This window comes from Epinephelus lanceolatus, chromosome 7 (assembly GCF_041903045.1).
Source record: "Epinephelus lanceolatus isolate andai-2023 chromosome 7, ASM4190304v1, whole genome shotgun sequence".
NCBI classification, from domain to species: Eukaryota; Metazoa; Chordata; class Actinopteri; order Perciformes; family Serranidae; genus Epinephelus; species Epinephelus lanceolatus.
The window spans coordinates 30,911,962-30,934,457 of NC_135740.1; the positions used below are offsets into that span (position 1 = coordinate 30,911,962).

Sequence of the window (22,496 nt, forward strand, 5' to 3'; positions counted from 1 at the left end):
ACATTCCTACTAGGCCATCTTTCGGCGTAACTTGAGCGGTGCAGCTTCCTTTGCTAACCAGAGAGAGCAGCAGAGGTTTCGTCCTCCGGCTAACAGCTACTACCATGGCGTCAACCGAGATAGCAAGGCAAGCGGTGAGTAGCCTATTTTACTCAGGATGCCATCGTCACTGCAAATACGTACCTCTTGAAATTTATTTTCTGTCCTCGATAACGGCATGTATGTATTTTAAGCTTTACGTAAGAGGCTGTATTTTGGGGTAGATTTAGGTTGGCTAGCATCCGCTTTTCGTGGTTATATCCCATCCTCAATTCAATGTAACGTCGCTAAAGAAACGGCTTCTAGTGACGGTTTGCGATTAGAAATAGGATAAAGCATTTTTAAAATCTTTTAAAGTGAGGCCCGAGGCTGATAAATCGTTCTTTTAAATCTTTCTTTTAAATATCTTCATTCTAGTATTTTCATTTTCGTGAGCTAACGGCTGCAGATTTCCTGTGCTGATATCGCTAGCTAAAACTGACGTTACATATCAAACGAGATGGTTTTTTACGTGTGATGAAACGTTTTAAACACTATGTAGTAGACTGTATTAGCTCACGGTAAAGCTATAACCTATTATAGAGCCATCGGTAGGCCATTCATTCTGCACGCCCCCATTTCAGCACAGCTACGGTGCTCATTTCCGTTATGTTGTTTCATGTAAGTCCCGTTAACTTTGAGTCGGGCGTTGTCTGATGGTCAAAGAAAATATGGACAAACAGAATCCCACTAGCTACAGGCATTTAGGCTCAGCAGTTTGAGAAGTGTGTGTAAAGTTTGCCTGTATTTTTGTCTGGGGAGAAAAAGGAAGCCACTACACCCAGAAGGAGTGCTCAGAATAGCCAGGTTTTGCAGCTTGATATCCCTTTGCGGCTCATTGAATGAAAACCCGCTGTGTGTAGCTTGGCTGTGACTGTCTTGAAAAGCAGGAATGGTTTCAGGAATGTTGCACTTGCAGCTGAAGAGGAAAGGCTGTTTGTCCAGTCACATTACCCCCAGTTTTCCAAATACTCCCTTCAGCTGTTTAAACCCCATTTCAACTATCCAAATAATCCACAACTGTCCGGCACCGTCAGCTTGACCAGTTATTTTAAATTGACCCTCAAACGGAATGTTTTCCTCTCAAAGCCACATTGGAAAGCAACGCTGTGTTATGTTAAGCCACATAATGGCCGGTTGGCTGAGGTTTAGCTGGTTGAGCGCTCTTGCTTCGCCATATAATCTAAATTCTTTGCTTTCCTGCACCTCGTAATGTAGACGTGGGCTGCAGAAATGAGATTCGCAGAGATGGAGATACTCACCAGCAGCCACACGCCCCCACACACATGTAACAACTGTGCTTTTACACTTTGGTGTTTTGTGTCTCTGGTCCAGAGATAGCCTGTGTACAAACAGTGTAAAAGTAGAGTGAAGGGAAGTGCAGCCAGCCAAAAATAGTGAGTTTAAGGGTTCAAGTCAGAGTGACACCACAGTCATGCACAGTGGGCTATGTTAAATGGACTCTTTGGCCCTTAAAACAATCAGCTTTTATATATTGTCAGCGTTCTTTGCTGTTTTTGCAGCTATCTTGACAACAACAGCGACACCTCTCCATATATGTACATTGTGGTTTGTAACTGTCTCGTTGGTGGGAAGAAAGTCACAGCTCAGGAAACAGGAAGTGAGCAACATTGCACCTGAAGTCAGTCTCAAAGACGAACATAATCGAAGATGCTGGAAAGTTTGGTAATTTCAGCATTATTTGGTAATATAATGTTAGTTTTCAACAGGAAACTATTATCAAAATGTACTGCAGATGACAGAGAAGTGTGTACATGTTTACAGACGTGAGAGCATAGTGTCTTAACAAGGTATATCAATGCATAAGATGGTCGGTAGTTGATTTGTATTTGCCTGATGTTTGTTTTTAGGGTGAAGGTGCTCGTGCTGTCCCTCTGGCAGGCCATGTCGGCTTTGACAGTATGCCTGACCAGCTGGTCAACAAGTCTGTCAACCACGGATTCTGCTTTAACATCCTCTGTGTTGGTGAGTACGTCATGCGTGAAAATGCTTTTACCCTCTCTCTCTCTCTCCTGAGGCTAAAAGACAACTTATTTGCTTCAATGAACGTCTGGCTTTTCCACAAGATGCAAAGCACATTGCTCAGTACTTGATCTGCTTAGACTGCTTTGGACCAGTCAGCAGTGGTTAACATGATGAGTAAGATGCTCTGGGTCCAGAGAGGAAGTTTAGAAATGTCTGCAGGTAGTTATTCAGTTTCAGTATGACATTATTCATTTGCATTGTGGTTAACAGAATACAAGCCTTTTGAAAGATTTGTCAGACTGTACATCTGTTTTATCGACAAAACAAGTCACTTCAGCTTCATTGAGTGCCAGGATTATTCACTCAGGTACACTCAGTCGCCAGTTTATTAGATGCACCCAGCTACAACTAATGAAATTTAATACAACAGTCCTGCAATAAATCAGAGCTTTATGGAGGGGATGAAGTTCAGTTTGCATTTAAGCTGTAATAGAGAGGCGTCAATTCAACTTTATGGTCATTTTAATGGCTGTTCTTTGTGGTGCTGCTACAGTGTGAGAGGTGCTTCTAATATTTTTCCTTTCCATTTGCACCAGTGAGTGCTGGCTAGGACTTAAGATGTTTCAATTTTTGGCAACATTTCATCTCTGCCTGCTGCACACAAGCAATTTTTGCTTTTTGGAATCATGTAGTTTTAGCACATGAAATCCCCAAGCAGCAATGGAAATGTGTAACCAATTTGTTGGCCATCTTTTCTTCCCCTGCCTTTTGTTTGATTTTACCCATCACATCTTCTAATTTTAGAACACAGAGGAAAGGAGACACGGCATACAGACGCACAAATGTGGTGAACACCAATATGTAAACACTTTCAATCTCTGAATTCTACACTGATATTTTTGTTGATTGAATTTGTGATGATAAAGCTTCAGTTACTGGTCACAGAGCAGCGGCAAATGTCAAACGTTTCTATTTTTCTAAGACTCTGTGTGCTATCTGTTTGTCATGTGATGCTATTTAGAGATCTAGAATACTACAGTCTGTGTCTGTTTTTTAAAGCGTTTTTATCAGCGGAAATCCCTTGTGACCATTTTTTAGTGGTGTAATTTAGCATGAGTCGGTTTTAGATTAGTGTCGGATTGAAAAGTGGGAAAAGGCCAACAACAATTTGTTTGTCATAATTTAAATAAAACTATTGTCATTGTTAATTTATATTGGTCCTAGCAGAGGGCTGACAACAGCTTTTGTTGCAAACTGTAAATGCTGTTGTGTGACTCACGAGTGCAGCATTTCACAGTCGCACAAGCATTGCTCGAGGCAAAGACATGTGATCTTTGTTTTTCATAATTTGGTTGTGGTCTAAAATTCCGAAGAGGGAATCAGAAATGTGGAGATGATTGTTTCCATTGGGGTTAAAGACGACTGATATTTCTGCACAGGGTTTTTATTATGTTATTTACGATTTCAGGACGTTTGATTCGACCCTTCTACAGTTTGTCCCTTCATTTCTTTAAACAAGATGCCAAATTGCCTTCAGCATGAGAGACTTCTCTATAGTGACTTAAACAGAGCTTAGAAACAGGCAGAAAGACCGTTGATGCGTCTGTTACTTTGGATTTTGAGGGAAAGATTAGAAATATGGAACATTGTGAGATATCCTATAAAAATGGGCTATGGTGCTGAGACTGTAGGTCAGGCTGTGATGAATAAAAATAGAAGTTCTTACAGAGCGTGCTCTGTATCTGAGTCATCTGACAGCCTCCAACAGCAAATGGATGTCAGAAGACATCGGCAAATGAGCAGCTTCTGCTGCTGCTTTTGTGACTGTAAGCACTTGAAAATGATATATTTTGTCCAGAGCATCTTCAAAATGTCATATTTAATCTACTCTCACTTTTATTCGACACCTTCCTTTTAAGGCTTTATTTTTTAGTTCCATTAAATAGGTGGTAAATAAAAATGGCTGATGAGCTCAGCGAAAATGTGTCAGACGCTAAAAACTAAAATGGGACACTCAAGGAAAATCTGCAGTGTGAAGTGATAGACATTACTATGTAAGTGGAGGTGAAGAGGACAATTCAGTGTGACTGAAAACACGCCATTGATGTAATTTACATAATCAACAAGGCAATAGCTGACTGAGCACAAGATCAGGGTTTTATAGGATCCCATTAACATGATGTATTGTCTCTGTGTCGTCTAGGCGAGACGGGTCTGGGGAAGTCCACCCTCATGGACACGTTGTTCAACACCAAGTTTGAAGGCGAGCCCACTCAGCACAACCAGCCAGGAGTCACGCTCAAGTCCAACACCTACGAGCTCCAGGAGAGTAACGTGCGCCTCAAACTCACTGTCGTCAACACCGTGGGCTTTGGAGACCAGATCAATAAAGAGGACAGGTAAACAAGTCTGGATAACTGCCATTTCTTTAACAGACGTAAAGGTCTGATCTCAGAAAACTGGTTTCTTTCATACAGTTCTATTTTTGCTGGCAGGCTCTGTCTTTGTGAGCAACACCAGAAATCCACACTTGATTGTGCACACAACATTTCTGACAAACAATGACTCTGTCAGAGCTCTGAGCCTTTTGGGAGCTTGGGTTTCATTCAGGATCAGGACTGAATGAAACCGTACCCGTAGGATGTGGAATCAAGTCTCCATCTGGGGTTTTCTGAGAACGTTCATAGTATCGAGTTTTACAAACAGAAATCAGATGTAGATGCTTTTTTTCCCCTTCTTTTTCATTGGTGAAGCTCAGTGCACATCAGGTTGAAATATCTTTCTGTAGTATGTGTCCTTTTCATGTTTGCATGTAATGCTGAAATAATCTTTGTATTAGTCTGTTGGTTGAAAATTAATAACAATTTAAAAAATCTATTTGTCACTCTAATCATTCAATTAAGTCAAGATGAAATGAAGAATGCCTTTTCAACCCTCTTAGATCACATCTCCACCCAAATTATACACCTATTTAACAATATATGGGAAAAATTACAAAGATGAATTTCTTTGTTTTCTTATAACAAAATCCGATCGTGTTTTCTCCTGTAAAATAAAATATGGCACATGTTTACATATTCTAATGCCAGCCAGTTTGAACCAATTATATCATGACATCCACCCATCAATCAATCTGCAACTTTTAGCCTCACAGAGCAAAGATCAAGTTAGCTAGCTAGCAACAACATGCTACACTGGTGTCTTCGTTTCCCCAAAATACTGTGGTTACTGCACCTCAGGCTAGAATATATTCACTTTTAAGGAAAGTGATAAATGTGACAGCTTCAGATTACGCGCTGCTTCAGCAACTCACGTTAATGGAGCATACAGTGGACATGCTCTCCATTCAGCATTACACCGTCAGCCCTTCACGGTTATGAAACACCCACTTTCCAACAATCTAATCAGGGTCCTCCCAACGTTATATCCTGCCCGTCTATCCTGTTTTACTTGGAAATACATCACAGTGCTGAAGTTAGATACTCTCAAAATGTTGTTTCATCTGGACTTCAAATAAAATACTAAACATTTGGAAGTTAAACCCTCTCAAATGGATGCAACCCTTGAAGGTGGGATCTTAAGGCCAGACTGAGACGTCACCTTCTCCTCACATGAGATGGTCTATCCTCACAGAGACCGAAACTGATGATGGATTGCATCAGCTTGTTGAGTTAAAAATTAAGCGTTTACCAGGAAGTTGCTCTCAAATGAATGAAGTATAAACACCAGGTGCGAAGTGGGACAAATTACATGATATCTAGATTAACAGTATGAGATGGGACATTACACTTATACACATGACAGACAATTGGCAAATTGTAGCATGTTAATAGTAAACATTACTAGTAGCAACATATACGGGCTGGTTTGAGAACAAATATGTCTGCTGTCTAAAATGTACACTTTGCAGTGACTCTTTCACTGGTTTAGTTTAAGTGATGTTTTTACTGGTGATGACCAACTGAATACTAATACCTTGTAAAAACACATAATTGGTACATAATATTTCTCAGCTTCAGGAGTTGATGAGGGTGACCTGAATGCTTCATTAAGCAATTTAAACTTCACAATGGATTATGAGGATAAGGGCCCCACAACATACTTCGCCTTTGTTTTCCAAATTGTGTCTACATCCAGCCAGTGTTCACCTTTTTATATGCTGTAATGGTGTGACATAATTTCTGAACAGGACAGGTGCTAAGATGCTTAAATCACTTCCTTGTTTCTCCGTTTTCTGACAGCTACAAGTCAATCGTGGAGTTCATTGATGCCCAGTTTGAAGCATATCTACAAGAGGAGCTGAAAATCAAGCGCACGCTACACAGCTACCACGACACCCGCATCCACGCATGCCTTTACTTTATAGCTCCAACAGGACACTCGCTCAAATCCCTGGACTTGGTGACCATGAAGAAACTCGATAGCAAGGTGAGCTTTACTTCACTTCATCAGCCAGAAGCCATTTGTTTGTCTCAGAATTTCCAGTAGAATTTCTTTTGTTGTGTGTAGGGCTGCCACTAACGATTATTTTCATTGTCTAATCTGTCGATTATTTCTTCGATTAGTCGACTAATCATTTCATCGAAAAATGTGTTAAAATGTTGAAAAATGTCGGTCTGTCTCTCCCAAACCCCAAAATTACATCATCTAATGTCTTGTTTTTTACTCACGCCAAAGGCTTTTAGTTCACCGTCACGGGAGAGTGTGTAAAGCTGCCAATATTTGAATGTAAGAAGCTGCAGTAAGAGTATTTTGGAGTACTTCTATAGTACTTTTCTATGAAAAATGACTCAAACCGATTAGTCGACTACTAAAATAGTCATCGATTATTTTAATAGTCGATTAGTCATCGATTAGTCGTCTAATTGTGGCAGCCCTAGTTGTGTGTTTGTAAGCTGGGGATCATTTGTTCATTCAGAGATCCACTTTCAGCTCTGAGTGTTTTCCATCAGTTCCAGATCAATTCCAGTGAGTGTTAGGCTTAATTAGGGCTCTGTTAAAGTTCCTCTCCTGGCATTGATTAAACCCCTAAACACTTGTCTCTGTTCATCACAATTACACATATGGAAGTTTATCCTACGAAAAAATCCCTTCATACCTTAAAATGGCTTAGATGGAACTCTACAACTTGGTCACATTTAGTATTTCAGCCACTGCAGCTCGAGTATACCTGCTCATCACTCTCTATCACATTGGAAATGTAACAGTAATACATAGCATGGGCTTACAACTTGACTACGTTATCAAATGGCTGATAATGTGTTGCCAATGCTAGATAAACTTTGTTCCACCAGCTCTGACAAATTGAAATTAACTTGAAAAATACTTAGGGCTACGATCTAAAAGTCGAAGATTTGACTCATCAGTCAGAAACCCCCTCGGTCGACTGAGGCTCTTCAGGTTGAGCAGGTTTCTTTTCTGTCAGTCAATGTAATACAGTGTACTTCTGGGGTAAGTTTGGGTCCCCAGATTTAGCCGCAGAGTGTGCGCTCCTTGCTTTCACACTGCTCTCTGGCTGCCTGGAGGAAGACAAGCTTTGCACTGTTAGGCTCTGAGATAATGTTTTCTTCTGCCCTCTACTTAGAAATGGTGACTTTACAGCTCACAGCAACTTGATATGATACAGTCTCTAGTTTTTGTTTAATATCCAGTGAAATGTTGTTTCACATTTCCAATCTGTTGTTAGCATAGTTAGCACGCATTAGCTTGGAGGGCTACGTTGCTGTCACCCTGAACGTCCTGCCAAACCTTCCTCAAACTTTCAAACTTTGTATGGAAACAATGAAACAAATAGATGAATATTCATATTGAACAGCCAAATCTGATTCGACTGACAAAATTCTGAGTTCGATACAGCCCTAAAAATACTGATTCGTAGCTACACCTGGCTTCCTCCTTGTTTCATCATAGCGTTTTGCTAATGATATTGGACGCTCCACCCAGAAAGTTGACAGGTCATGATGACTGTCATTGGTACACTACAGCTCTGAGGTGGAAATGCTGAGCCATGGCGTTGACTGCATATTTCGCTCATGATATGTCTTGTAACATATAACAAACACCACATGGACCTGTTAACTTTTCCATGTGGTGTTGAAAACTTGATTTTTATTGGATGGAGGGCTTTAATATAAAAACTTCATACAGCAATCATCATTTGCAATCGTGCAAGATTCACAAATCTAATAGCCATGGTTTGTATAGTTTTTTAGTGTTACATGGACAGGATAACTGTTTCAATGCTTACGAACATGACTAGACTTACTGTAGCACGTCACAGACATACTGTAGGTAAATCCTTTGGCACTGCATTGTTGTTTGCAGCATCTGATCTATATGCTGTAGTCACGGGCCATAAACCTTTTCTAGGCCATCTGCCTGCATGCAGATTGGCTCTGGTCTTGTTACTGCGTCGGTGTAGGTCAGCTGTGAAATGCAGTCAGCTCAGTGACTCCAGCCTCGGTTTTTTATGTGAGGGCCTTTCCACAGTAGCTGATTTGCATGGACCTCCTGGCTTTTGTACAAAGAGTCGGCTCAGTGTTTGCCAGAGCAGCTGTGCCCTCTGGCAAACGCTCACACCAACGTGATGCAGAGCAGAGCCTCCTCTCTGTTTACACATTCACCTGGGGCGGGGTTCAAACAATACTCTGCTGAAGTGTCCATGAGCAAGACGTTAAGCCCTCACCAGACAGTAAAGTATTACTCGTTCACATGACCCTGAGCGTGCCCTGCCGTTAGTTAAAGGGGCCCCCAGTTGGAGAGCAAATAATTTGGGATTGTGTAGGCGACAGGGTTTGTAGAAAATAGTTGTGTGGGAGTGTGAGTGGAAGACACATTTTTCACCAGCCAGTTGTGAGTGCATGTATAAGAATGACCCTGCCTGTTCTTCCCTTGTTTGGATAACACGGATAGCTACTGAAATCATTTGAGTTGGACTATTAACACCATGTTTGGAGAGTGATGTTGAGCAGAAGATGGAGGCCTGCAGCTCCCTTTGCAGCTTTTACTATTTTTATCTCTGAGCTTAGGAATGTGTAATTGTTTGCGATACACAAAGGCCTGGGGCTAGAGAGAGGTACAGTGACGTGTTGAAATGATTAAGAGAGCATGAGTTACTCAGTACTTTTTCCTGAATGAAATTGTGCTTAATATTTTTTACAATCCTGGGCAACCTGTGATTGGAAGGGGCATAAAGGAAAAGGGTAAAGGTATATTTTATTCAGCTACTAAACCTGAATGTTGTTCAGTTGGAGCTACTACGTCTTGGTTTGTAATGTCTTTTAACATTTTAATTTTTAAAAATACACCAACTTATTTCCAAATTTGGACTACATAAATGGGGTGAGGAAGCTTTAAAACGGATTCAGTTTTAGCAGCGTATCTGAAAGCATGGTCTGCACCTTGTCATTGTTTTTTAGCCTACATTAAATCTCTCTTTTCTCAACTGCAGGTCAACATTATCCCAATCGTTGCCAAGTCGGATGCCATCTCCAAGAGTGAGCTGGCCAAGTTCAAAATCAAAATCACCAGTGAGCTGGTCAGCAACGGAGTCCAGATCTACCAGTTCCCCACTGATGACGAGTCGGTGGCAGAGATAAACTCCACCATGAACGTGAGCATCACAGCTACTTTTTTATTTACGCAGCGTTCCCGCAGATCAGTAAAAAGTCTTAAATAACATTAAATTTATTAAGCTAAAAATAAGGCCTTCATTGGTATTAAAATGTCTTGAACCAATCTTTGAAACGTCTTAAATGCTCAGATGTGAGAAGTAGGATTTTGTTGGTACAAGGCAACGCATACGAGTCTCCGTGTATTTGGTGCAAAATGTTTTTCAAACTTGGCATGATGGGAGTCAAGGCAGTGGAATCCCACATGCAGAGTGAAAAACCAAAAAAAAAAGGAAAAGTCGCCAACAAACACCAGGTATTTCCCAGTTCGGTTCTTCCCTCCTCTTTTGGCAGAATTTTCGCTAACCCTAAGTATTTGATGTTGGTTCATATGTTTTTTTCTTCAGTTTCTGGTATTGTAAAATTGGTCTTACATTTCATACCACTTGGCATTAACAAAATCTTAAATCTAACTTGCTTTAAGCTGTAGAAACCCTGCTGCATCACCTACTTTTACACAGAATATGTTATTTAGTTCACATTAGAGATGTCGTGTAAGGTCATGTTTGTCAGACTCAAACTTCAATTTTATTTCAAGGAAGAACAGTATCATACGCAACACATTTCTTGTAAGTTTTAGCACAAATTCTGTTATGTGTTACCGGAAGATGTGATGTAGAATCAGGACAGGCAGAGTCTGTGTCTGCTGAGACAGCCAGGATGCCGCCCCATGCAGGGAGGAGTGTGTTCAGGGGAGCACAGTCTGCAGCTCACTCTGCAGGAAGCCGGCAGTGTGGGAAAGGGCCTGTGCTCACTGACAGATGAGCCAAGCGGCTCACTCAGCTGTTTATGAGGTCTGATCTGTGGAAATGCCTGAACTCACCCTAAATGACTGTGTTAGACCGTTGCCTCTGGGCTGTTGTTGTACAGTCTGACCACGACTCTGTTCTGATGAAAATGTCATACATCTTCCTGTCAGAGCTGCTTCTTGGTGTCTGTGAAAATTGGCCCTTAATGGTCAGGTCACGTAATGAACACAACACATTTTCCTCTCTTTTCTCAGTCATGTTGACACTGTTTAGAAACGTATACTTAGCATTTGTGAATGAGATAGTTGCAGTAATTCTCTCTGATTTGTGAGTAATGACATGTTAGCAGAGCTGCAGCATGTATGTACAAATTTATCAGTGGTTTCTGATGAGAATTGAGTTGAATCAGCACAGCTCTCAGGCATGTTTCACAGTATACCAACGCTGCTTTCCCCTCTGCTCCACAGAGCCATTTGCCATTTGCCGTGGTGGGGAGCACAGAGGAAGTAAAGATTGGGAACAAGATGGTGAAGGCCCGGCAGTACCCCTGGGGAACAGTTCAGGGTAAGCCTAGGTCACATCCTACACAGGAAATGAGAGTATGCTCCCTCTCGTCAGAGCTGCCGCAGCTACTCCCTCCCCCATCATAGTCCTCCTCAGCTCCGACAGCTGCTGCAAACTCGTTGATAACCTGTTATATAACCTCATTTAGCAGCAGCACCCTCTCTGCCATCACACTGTGTTAGAGCTGCAGCAGCTTTTGGTGCCTACAGATTTTTATGTCACTAGCAGTGTTTTAATTGATTTGATCAATCCATAATTGAGTCTTTGCAATGTGTTGCAAATACATCACAAGTAGATTGATAGTTAAACTGAAATGTGTGGCAAAGCTCATGTTTCACTGATCGGCTCTTTAGCGATTTGATACTTTTCTAAAACATTTTAACAGTTATCAGAATAGTTGCAGTTTCATATTATGCAGACTGACTAATCAATCTCTAGTACTGTGTTCCAGCAAATTGGATTTAAAATGTATTGTTGCCCACAAGGTTGACTGTCATTTGCTTTAGCTCTAATTCAGAGGTGTTTACATCCACATCCAATGATCCATGTAGAAATCAAAGCCCTTTTTATACACAACACTGGAGGGTGAATCAGGCTACGGTTTCTACACTGTTTACCCAATATGGATGTGAACACAGTCAAACAGCCCCGTCAGCACTTTAACCTCAAAGCCATTGTTTCATCTAAAATTCAATGTGTTGAGTTACAGCCAAAACAATGAAAAACATATCACTGTCCTAACGCTTACAGGCTGCACTGACTGTATTATATTTCTGGCCAGGGGCTTTATCTGACATTGTTTATCAAAGGCCGGCAGTGTGCGTGCATACTCACATGATGTCACATGGTCTGTGGGAGTGTGGTGAGTGTGGTGCTCTGCCCAATAACAAAATCAATAGATGAACCACAGGACATGAACACTGCTCTTTTCTGTTCTTCATATACAGGTACTGTTGGTAGCACTGGGTCTTTGAAATACTCTCCTTGTTTAATACATGAGACTGTTGCTGTTAGTTAACATAAACCGTAAAGTTGGGGTAGACTTTCTTGTGTCACTGGGGAAAAAAGTCCAAACTTTGAGCATATTGCGATTCAAGTGGTCTGAGAGAACACTAGACTTCAGCACCTCCTTGTGGCTCTTTTTACAGGAAAAAGTCTAGCCCATGGCGGGAAAGTTTGGCGAATCACAGGTTATTTCAGAGAGAGGGCTGTTAGATAAGGTGCACATTCAGATAGTGAAAGCCTGATTCACTGGTGGTAAATCCTGCAGAAAATGTTGCTATCCCTGCATTGGCAACACACTGCAAAGCAACTAGGGATGTCAGTTTTGGTTAATATTGCTTTTGATAGCCTGACACCCATCAACCAGTAACTAACCGGTTAATTTTCAGGAAGAAAACTAAATAATGTGAAATAAGAGAGGCCTTTCCTTTTAGTGTAGTTAGTCTAATTAGTCATTTTGTGCTGCAAAACCTTTTTACCATTGTTGACTATGTTAGTCCCACTAGTTGTGCTGACACTGGTAATGGTGCTAACAGAGCTAACGATGATGCTAAAGTTGCTTTGTGGCTTGAATTTGAGCCACTTACTCATTGGGTTAACGTGGGGAGCGACCACCGGGTGAGCAGAATGTTTCCACAGCAACTCTGTTATGTCGGGATGGTGTTACTAGCAGTGGGCACTATGTTTCAGCATGTTGACGCAGCTACGTGACTGGCTGTCTCCCACCAGATCCAGGTGGTGCGCAGTGCAGTAAACTGAAGATTACCAGAATTAACCTGCAAACAAACACGTGTAACCGGTCAAAAATATTCTTTGCTATTAATTTGTTAACAGTTAACCACTGACATCCCTAGAGGCAACACAAAAAAGGAGGACGGACCTATTAAAAAGAGATTCTAAATGAGTGTCATATATAGGCAAAGCAATATAAGCAAAGTGTTTCAAAGATCTAGAGAAAATGTTGCTAAAACTTTAGCCTTTTGCTAACCGGAGCCAAAGGCTCACAGCTGCAGCAAATTCAGGTTCATGTTAAGATAGTTAGCAAGAGCGTTGAATCACAGTGTCAGCTCAAAGGGCTTTACATGCCCACAATTTCGCAAAGTAAACAGGACAGTAATTCTTTTAGAAAGGCTGCTATATAACGGCATCACACTCAGAATGATGGACAGGTTACTGTATAAAATGTGTACATATCTTCTTGTTCATCTGGTTTGAGAGGCGTTGGACTGAGAGTGGAAAGCTGAGAGTGGAGAGCTGCAGGAAGATTGTATTCTTGTATTTGTATTTTATCTCACTAGGTTTTTTAGGAATTGTGTGTTTCTGTGTTGTGTTGTGTTGTGTTGTTTGTTGTATGAGCAACGTCTAAGACGATTTTCTGTCATGCCAGACAATAAAGCTTTTCTGATTCTGATTCTGATTCTCAAACTGTGGCTTTTTTGCCTTTGTCCAAAAAAAACCTACCTATCCTGGCTTAAGTGATGCAAGATTATCTGATTTTTGTTACTTTACTCTCATTGCAAATTATAAATTATAAATATACATACATATATATATATATATATATATATATATATATATATATATATATATATATATATGTGTATATAAATTATAATCCATAATAAACAGGATGCCATCTAATGTGTCGGGTAAAACATTCATATGTCACTATGATGTTTGTCTCTCACAGTGGAGAATGAGAATCACTGCGATTTCGTCAAACTGCGTGAAATGCTCATCAGAGTTAACATGGAGGACCTGCGAGAGCAGACTCACACGCGTCATTATGAGCTCTACCGCCGATGCAAACTCGAGGAGATGGGCTTTAAAGACACAGACCCTGACAGCAAGCCCTTCAGGTAGTAGACCAGCTAGGTTTTCTTTGATCATGTTGCTCTCCACCTACATCTGCTTGTTCGTACTCTGCTCTCTCACTTTGCATTTTTCTACTTCCATGTAAGCCCTTTATTTTTTTGTTAGAGTGCACCAGTTTGAGTTTGTGTTTTGTGCAGTGCACAGTTCATAATTAATTTGTGTTCCTTTTTTCCTGTGCTAGTCTGCAGGAGACGTACGAAGCAAAGAGGAACGAGTTCATGGGTGAGCTGCAGAAGAAAGAAGAGGAAATGAGGCAAATGTTCGTCCAAAGAGTCAAAGAGAAGGAGGCCGAGCTCAAAGAAGCAGAGAAAGAGGTACTGTCCTCAAACTTAGATCTGACACCATCCTGAAATCCTGAAACATCATGTGCTTCACTTGTTCAAGGAAGCTTCCACTCTTGTCTTGAATAACACACAGCATTGTTGTTGTTTTTTTCTGTCACTGGCACATAGCTGCACGAGAAGTTCGACCGTCTGAAGAAGCTCCACCAGGATGAGAAAAAGAAACTGGAGGAGAAGAAGAAGTCCCTGGATGATGAGCTCAACATGTTCAAACAGAAAAAGACTGCTGCAGAGCTCTTGCAGAACCAAGCCCAGCAGGCAGGGGGCTCCACCACACTCAAGAGGGACAAAGAGAGGAAAAAGTAAGTATTGTTCTCTTCCTCCTGTGCCTTCCTTACATCTGTCCTGACATCTTAGGTGCAGGAGACGAGCTCCAGTTGTGTAAGGACTGGAAAAGTCTGGATACTTTGAAGCTGGGAGGAACAAGGCCACATATTATAACACTGACATTTCAGGATGTAGATAATTTGCCAGATGAGTGCATAAATATTATTGCCAATGTGTGAGAAGTTGTTTGTAAAGCCTTTGGGGTCCTTATATTGTGCATTAGTCTAAAATGTGTAGCTGTATTCTGATAAAAGTGCAAATTCCTTGAGCCTTTATGCTGCTTTGTGCACATGTGCTGCAGACAGAACTTAATCTTCGTCTGTCCCACTAATATCAAGCACTTAATGGTTTCTCTGTCACCACTTGTTAATAATCTGCCTAATATTTAATGCGTAGTGAAAGGCTCCGGCTAAGCCTCAGACTTCTCTCTGCTCTAGTGTACCCTCTCTACATTATGTTCAACGCTAAATTCCATGCTCAAAGAGCTGAGCAGAATTATAATTTATGACCAAAGGGGGGAATTACGAGGAGCAGAGAGGGGGAGAGACTGGTGACAATGAGTCGCTGTCCTCATCTAAATAGTTGAGAAGTTGCCAACTGTCAGAAATCATCACACATTATGAAATTAATACTCCGAACAGATTTGTGCAAATAACTATATTGCAACTCTGTTAACAGTCACTGGACAGTCTCATTAACTTGAAAGTGAGCTGATGATTAAGAATCAGAGTTCATATTGTTACAGTTGCGTCATGGAAACTACTAAATCGTCCCTCACAGTGGCCACTCCTCTGGTTTTAATGAACCGACAGCATGAACTCTCAGTTTTCCATATTTGTTTTTCCTCACATGGTTAATATAAATGGTTTCTTTAAATAATTAGTGTATGTGACTGTTCTCCACAACATGTTTCAGACAGCGTTTGAAGCCAGATGTGTTCTCATATGGTTGTAGCGTGCTGTTGACATTGTTGGTCCCTTCATGTTGGTAATCAACTCCTGGTTTTGTGTTGAAGCTGATGTGACGCCGTGCCTGTTAGAAAAGGAAGAAGACACTTGCACTGAGAAGGTTCTTGTTGCTTTATTTTTTTCCTTCCTTGTTAATTTATTTTCTTCACAGCCACTTCTTCTCTTTATGAGCTCTGCCTGGAAAGTTCCTCTTCCCAAAAAGGGGCAGCTGTGCAACTTTTGTCTGTGGGTCACTGATTAAAACTGACTAGAGAGGTCTTGCACACGTTAATGTTTGTTTGTATCTGTCAGTGTTTTCTTCAGTTCCCAGATGACACTGTGATTGATCTCTGCTTGTTGTGTAGATGTGAATCTGTCCTGTGAGTGCATGTGTCACCTATGTTGCATCCATAATGTTTTCCAGTTAACTCCTCCCACACTTTCTGCATGCTGCATGGGGCATCTCTTCTGGTAAGACACCACCGACGATCTAAAAATACAACTATGAAAAAATATAAATGAGGTTTATACTTTTAATATGTGACATGTACATGAAAAAGGATCACTGCTAAATACAATAAATAAATAAATTGTTGCTAAAAAAAGGTAGATCAAAGAACCGAAAATGTTTCTCCGCTGCCTATTGTCTGGAGATTTAATCTGTTCTGTGGATACTCTCCATTTTTGTCCTTCATTGAATGTGACATCCTGCTCCTCACCTAAATATAGAACAGGCTGCATCTCCACATTAGACTTTAACAAAAATCAATGAACCTTTCAAAGCTGTTTGAATATTATCAAAATTAACATGCATTTAATTTGCTCTTTAAAGTTATGTTAGATTGTGATAATTGGGCACAGGCATTAAGATATTCACAGGGCTACAGTATATCATTGCTAACATCTGTGTCGATCATATCCTTGAGCTGGCAGTGTTTACTGTCCTTGCGCCAGCTTCTAAATTAACCAGTTTATTAGCTCCCCACACACCCATTTGATATACTGCCCCATCTGCCTCCCTAAATCCACAACAGTCTCTTTTTTTGTGGCTCTACTTCCCCACCCGGCCTTGCGATCGCACAAAGAGCCATTCAAGGCTGAACTGAGACTAACAGGTCACACCAGAGCAGCAACCAGCCTCGGGGCTCGTCTCTGTTTGTGGAGATGACATGTTTTGTTGATCTCACAGCCATATGACGACCCCCTCCGCCCACCCCTCCCTCTTGAGTGGATACAAGAGCCAAATCCACAGAGGGAGATGTTGTTGAGACTCAACCGCTGGGGAGGGTGGAATCGAACCAAGACATCTGTCTCACAATCTGTAAACTCCTCAAGCAGCTCAGGACTGTTAAAATAGATGAAAACAAGCTGCTGTTCGAAGAGTACAATCAGACACATTGTTTAAAGCTCAGGGGCGGGACAAAATTTCTTCTTCTGATGACACAAAATACACGACTGTACTTGCACCCTAACCTCTGTACACTCAAACCTCTTTGAGTTGCCTTGAAAGCACGATCTCCTCTAAATGTCATGTGGTCACTAATGTTAATGTGATGTCACCCATGTGAAACAGTGTGTGTCGTGATGATGTTTTAACTCAAAAGAAAGCAATAACAGCCCCTTCTCTCTCATTTCCAGCTTAGGATTCCTGTAGAAAAAGTGCTCCCTTGTGGCCATCCTGCTGTGAATGAGTTTCCACCCCATCATCCTTTTTACAGTACCCCTTCCCCACCCTCACCTTCACCCAACCCCCATAATTCAACCCTCCACATGCCCCTCCCTGCTCTCTGGAAGACGCTGGGCATTGCTATCAGTTTGACATCACTTTTTTTTTTTTTTGCTGAATGATGCTTGTCTGTTATATGATTTGTACAAGCAATTATTCGGCTTGTCTTTTTATATGAATTTACAAAATAATGCATTCCATGTTTGTTTTGTATTCAGTGCTTAATTGCATGACGGAGTGAGCTTTTTTGAATATTAACATACATGACTACTGTTGTGATGGGCAGAAATGTGTTGAGGGTAAAGTGAAACACGCATCAGACGGTGGGACTTGAGGATGTTTGTGTGGTCTGCAGTAGATTACAGAGAAGACAGAATTAAGACATCTGAGGATTGGATTAAGTAAATGTTGATCCATCTTCAGATTAAAGAACAGCAATCGGCTTTGTCTGTTTCAATGTTACAAACTCTATTCAGTAGCTGTTTCTGAAATATCTACTTACCTTGACAATGTTAACAACAACGTACTTGTTAGTAATTAGTCATGAGCTTGGGCTCGGGGTAGGGATAATTATAATCCTTAAGATTTCAGTCCTGGTTTATTTTAGCAACACCCGCAGGTGCCAACTTCAAAGAACTAGCGGCAACGAAAGCCGACTGCTGCATCACCTGTGTCTCGGCCAAAATATTCCACATAAACACGACGCAAAGACGACCAGCCTGAATGTTCTGCACTTGCGTGAGAGGAAATAACTCTTTATACCAGCAGATGGGAAAAAGGGAAGGGAAACTGGAAGGCTATCTCAATGCTAGTTAGCCAGTTAGCACATTAACAACACAATCCAGTGTTGAAAGAACTGAGTATATTTACTGTACGCCAGTGAACAATAACACAAACCTTCATGAAACGTGTCTGCTAAAAAGCTCAATGGCTAAAGTAAACTAAATGTAACATGTTTGGTTTGGTTTGACTCCCTCTTGACTTTAGCTGTTTGTTTACTTTCTTCACTTCCGTTTCTCTTCTCGTGCACTGAGCTGAACTGCCAATCAGAGTGATTTCATTCGCCGACGGACTCTGCTGTCTATGACGTCGGTTCAACATGCTGAATCGGCTAAAACAAAGCCAAGGGGGGCTGATGAAGGGGCAATGGTGTGGGACGTACCGCAAAAACTAGGGCAAAAGACGCTCACTGACAGACCAACAACGACTGACGGCCAACTATCGGCTTGGTGTGTCAGGGCCTTGCTTAGCAGCTGCTTTGTCAGAAATACAACAGACTAGCAACTGGTGTATGTTTACAGCCAAGACAAAAGAAACTCACACTGTCAGCCAAACACTTTTTTAGTAGTGTGATAAGTATACACACAGTGCGAGTTACTCAGTTTACCTTAATTTGTCAAACGGTGCTAATAAATGACAGTGGTCTTCTTTTGTAGACACATTTTTGATCAGCTGTCTTTGTTAGCGCTCATCGTAGTGACGAGTACATTGCATTTCCTGTGACTGCACCTGTATGGAAACTCTGGCGCCTTTTTCCGCTTTTGCCCGCACATACAATTTTAGTAGTGTTTTATAAACGAGAGCCCTGATCCAGCTGTGTGAGAGGGAACAGTAAACAGTGAGTCTGATATTGTTGATTTTTAATGACAGTAACACTGGATAACACACATCTTTTCCCCATAATCCCTTGTCCATCTAAGGGCAAAATGAATCCACCTCAGGAATGGCGGACCCCGCCACCAACAGTGTAGACTATTATTACAGAATGTAGATGCATTCAATGACTATTTCAGGAAAAAATGCAGACCATAAATAAGATCAAAAAGGAGATTTTATTTTTTAATGAAAATCTGAAAAACAGCTTTAAAGGTCCTACTGGTTATCACCTCTGCCGTGTATGTACCAGACTTCCAAAACAGTATGAATTTATTTAATCTGTTTAGTATTTTTGTCCCTCTGCTGATGCTGTTTCACTTTATCCAGATGCATGAGTAGTTGTGAGCCTAATCTCTTTGCCACTTCTCCCATACCTCGTTCATTGTCATGTGTCATGTGCATACCTGTATTAGCTTTCACATTTGCACTTTTTTTTTATACACAAATGTGATGTTTTTTAAGTATATATATATATATATATATATGTATTAATGTTGTCAGTGCAATTGTAACTTTCTTTTTTATTTTACTTATTATGAAGGCACATTTGAAAGTCAATCACCATCATGTCCGTTGTCCTGCAGGGACCGGTGTTGTTTTGTATCAATGTTAAACATAAAAGAATTATTATCTCAAAAGAAAATAAAGGCCAATTTTTCACCAAATATTACAACTGTGGCCATAATCATTGTGTATGACTAATATTACTCTAAATCAGGAGATTAGATGAAAGTTTAATAACTCCAAATGGGGACAGTGGGTTTGCTTGACTTGAACAGTGAAGGAATGTCGATGCCAATACGTGTCGCCTTCTGTTGACCTCAGTTATTCCTTGTTTTAACGCTGCCCAAAGGTTCAAGGTTGTTTAATTGTCTTTAAAAAGAGAAAACTGTCTTGGATTCCAGACACTGCTGCATGACAACATATTCCACATGACACAAGGGTCAAAATACATCAAGTCAAAGAGCCATTCCCTCCTAATCCTCAGCTCACTGGTCTGTGTGGTGTCACTTTCCTTTGCAGTAATCCCTGGCTCTGCACTGAGTAGGTCCTCAGCCCTCAAGCTTTGCTAAGGGACCAGCCTTTGTGGGTACTGAGTACCTCAAATGTGACCAGAGGCTTTGTGGACCCCGTCCTTCAGGGTTTCTTAATCATTACCTGCTCTGCTATAATATGATTAATGTGTATCCGTGTGTCACTGCAGCTCTAACCTCAGCTTTCTAATTCTCGCTGTGTTTTTGCCTCCGCTTGTATTTATGTGTTTTTTTTTTTTTTGTATGCTGTGACTAACACCTTTTCCACGTGGTGGATATTACATGCGCACTTGTTCATTTGTTGTCAAAGTTGGATTGTTATTAACATTTTTTCCACACCTAAACGGACCACAGATGAGAAGACAATCACTTTAATTAATTCACTGTTTGAAAATCATCAGCAGGCACAATATAATCTCATGATTTCATGCTTAATGTGTTGTTTGAAAACAATCCCAGGGATGTTACCAGCTACTTTTATATTGATAATCATCAAATCTATTTTCTACCTGATACCAGATGCACCTCTAAACCTCAAGCTTGTCTTTTTTGTAAACGTCTCTGCTTTGCCACCTCTCTAACTGCTGGCTTTCTCTCTCTTTGTCTCTTTAGCTTCTTTTAATCTGTCTTGACCAACTGAAGAGGGGATGTTTGCAGCTTCAGCAAGAACTAAGCACCCTTTACCTCCTCCCGTTTTTTCTCACTGTCTCAACACCCTTTTTTTATTCTTCCCATCGCATCTCTTTTCGTTGATTATGGTCTTATGTGGACTCGCATGGTATTTCTGACCACCTAGTGAAGCTCTAAAGCATGCAGGTTGGGAACCGGGCACAGTTTAAATCTGCTGTTATGTCTTAATGTAAATAAAGAGACTCCTGTAGTTACTAGGGAGTCATCATCAGTTGGGGTTGCAGGACTCACAGGTGAAATCATTATTTGATCTTTACTTGAAACTAAATTTGCAATGACCTGCACTATGCACTCATCTTTTTAACAGGATTCTTAATACAAAGCGCACATTAAGATAAAACTGAAACACTGAGTCTTGCTGATTAAAAAAACACTCATAAAGGACAGAAGCATTTAATGCACAACATGTAATAAAAACCTCCTGCCGTCAGGGTTTTTTCTCAACATTAAAATTAAATAAAGAGTCATAATCATGCAAAAGCCAAAGCAATATTTCTACTTAGCACTTCATCTTATGGTGCCCATGTTTACATGTCACTGTTTAATACCATGGAGGTCACATGTCATGGCCTTTTATTACACATTGTGCTTTAATATTCACCAGCCTATTCTGTATATTTTTTTGCATGCATCTTTTTATTTCATTACCGCTGTGATCTTTGAACCTGCTTGATTTTATCCCCTAATAACTTTACAGTTTTACAGTCTATTTCATCTTCATCGCTGTTTTCTTCAAATGGTGCATATTATTAATGTATATTTGCTCTGTCCTATGATTTCAGCTCCCTTTTTGCCAAATATTAGTATAAGATGGAGTTGGACTAAATCCCAGTTAGGAGTATTAAGAAAAAAAAAGATGCTCATGCATTTGTATAATTTATAAGGATATATTTTGTGTATTGAAGTGGAGACTTGTTGTTTATTACCTATGACCTTTGGACGTGACTCTGAGTGTAAAGTAACATTTTGGTGTCAGAAAATGCCATACATTTTTCTAGTATCAGTCATCACCTCTTGTAGTCAGAAACTCTCCCACACTACAAATAATTAAATATCTTACTTTAGTTTGATTCCATTGATGTACATTTTCAATAAAAAATATGATCCGAACATGTTAAGCTTTTGTCATTTATTTACAGTGTTTGAATCTCATGGTTACCCCAAATAATGTATTTTGGAGATAGCACTGTTTTTATGGGCTGTAAATAAAAATAAAAATGAAAATAAAATAAAAATACATCTCATTTACTGTGCTCAAGTGCAATTTTGAGGCACTTGTGCTTTACTTCACTAGGTCCTAGTTCCAGCTACTTTATACCTCTACTCACTACATGCTGGAGGAAAATATCATACTCTTCACTAAATTTGTGTGACAGCTTTAGTTAACTTTTCTTTGTAGATTTAGACTATAAATACAAAGTATAATCAACCAATAGAGTATGATATATAATAGGTTAAACAACCCAGCGGTATACACAGTAATTAAAATGAGCTGCATCTTCACCAGCTGCAACATTTAAGTGGTGAAAACAATGCATTGATACCTATTGGATGGACCATTGTCAAACCATGGGTGATAAAACAGTGATTTATTTTTGTATAGAATATGGATATGAGGTTGATCCAAGTGTGGACAGTTCCAAAGAGATTACCAGGCGTACACAGGGTTTTATAAATCAGACTTTTTTTTGGCGCACACCCTTTTCAGCTTTTGTTCACATATACAATTTTAGTATGGACCCTATGCACTGTTTTATAAAGGAGACCCGAGAGTTAATGGTAAACAGTGAGTCTGATTCCAGTTATTCAAAATTACAGTAACACTGGATAATGTGTATCTTTTCCATCCAT

At 40.4% G+C, this 22,496-nt stretch overlaps 1 protein-coding gene across 5 annotated transcripts; it reads left to right on the plus strand.

The window, feature by feature from the left end:
• Positions 1 to 2: 2 nt before the first annotated feature.
• Positions 3 to 21,755, plus strand: septin6 (septin 6). Of its 5 annotated transcripts, none has more exons than XM_033632883.2 (11): positions 3 to 134; positions 1,950 to 2,064; positions 4,268 to 4,463; positions 6,306 to 6,492; positions 9,515 to 9,676; positions 10,951 to 11,047; positions 13,740 to 13,908; positions 14,106 to 14,238; positions 14,377 to 14,567; positions 15,608 to 15,660; positions 17,178 to 19,586. In XM_033632883.2, the coding sequence occupies exons 1-10, from the start codon at positions 105 to 107 to the stop codon at positions 15,609 to 15,611; spliced, it is 1,284 nt and encodes a 427-aa protein (XP_033488774.1). In that variant the 5' UTR covers positions 3 to 104; the 3' UTR covers positions 15,612 to 15,660; positions 17,178 to 19,586. The 5 variants fall into 5 exon arrangements, with proteins under 5 accessions (XP_033488774.1, XP_033488773.1, XP_033488771.1 ...); XM_033632882.2 differs by lacking the exon at positions 15,608 to 15,660 and adding an exon at positions 15,964 to 16,010; XM_033632880.2 differs by lacking the exons at positions 15,608 to 15,660; positions 17,178 to 19,586 and adding an exon at positions 20,568 to 21,755.
• Positions 21,756 to 22,496: the final 741 nt, after the last annotated feature.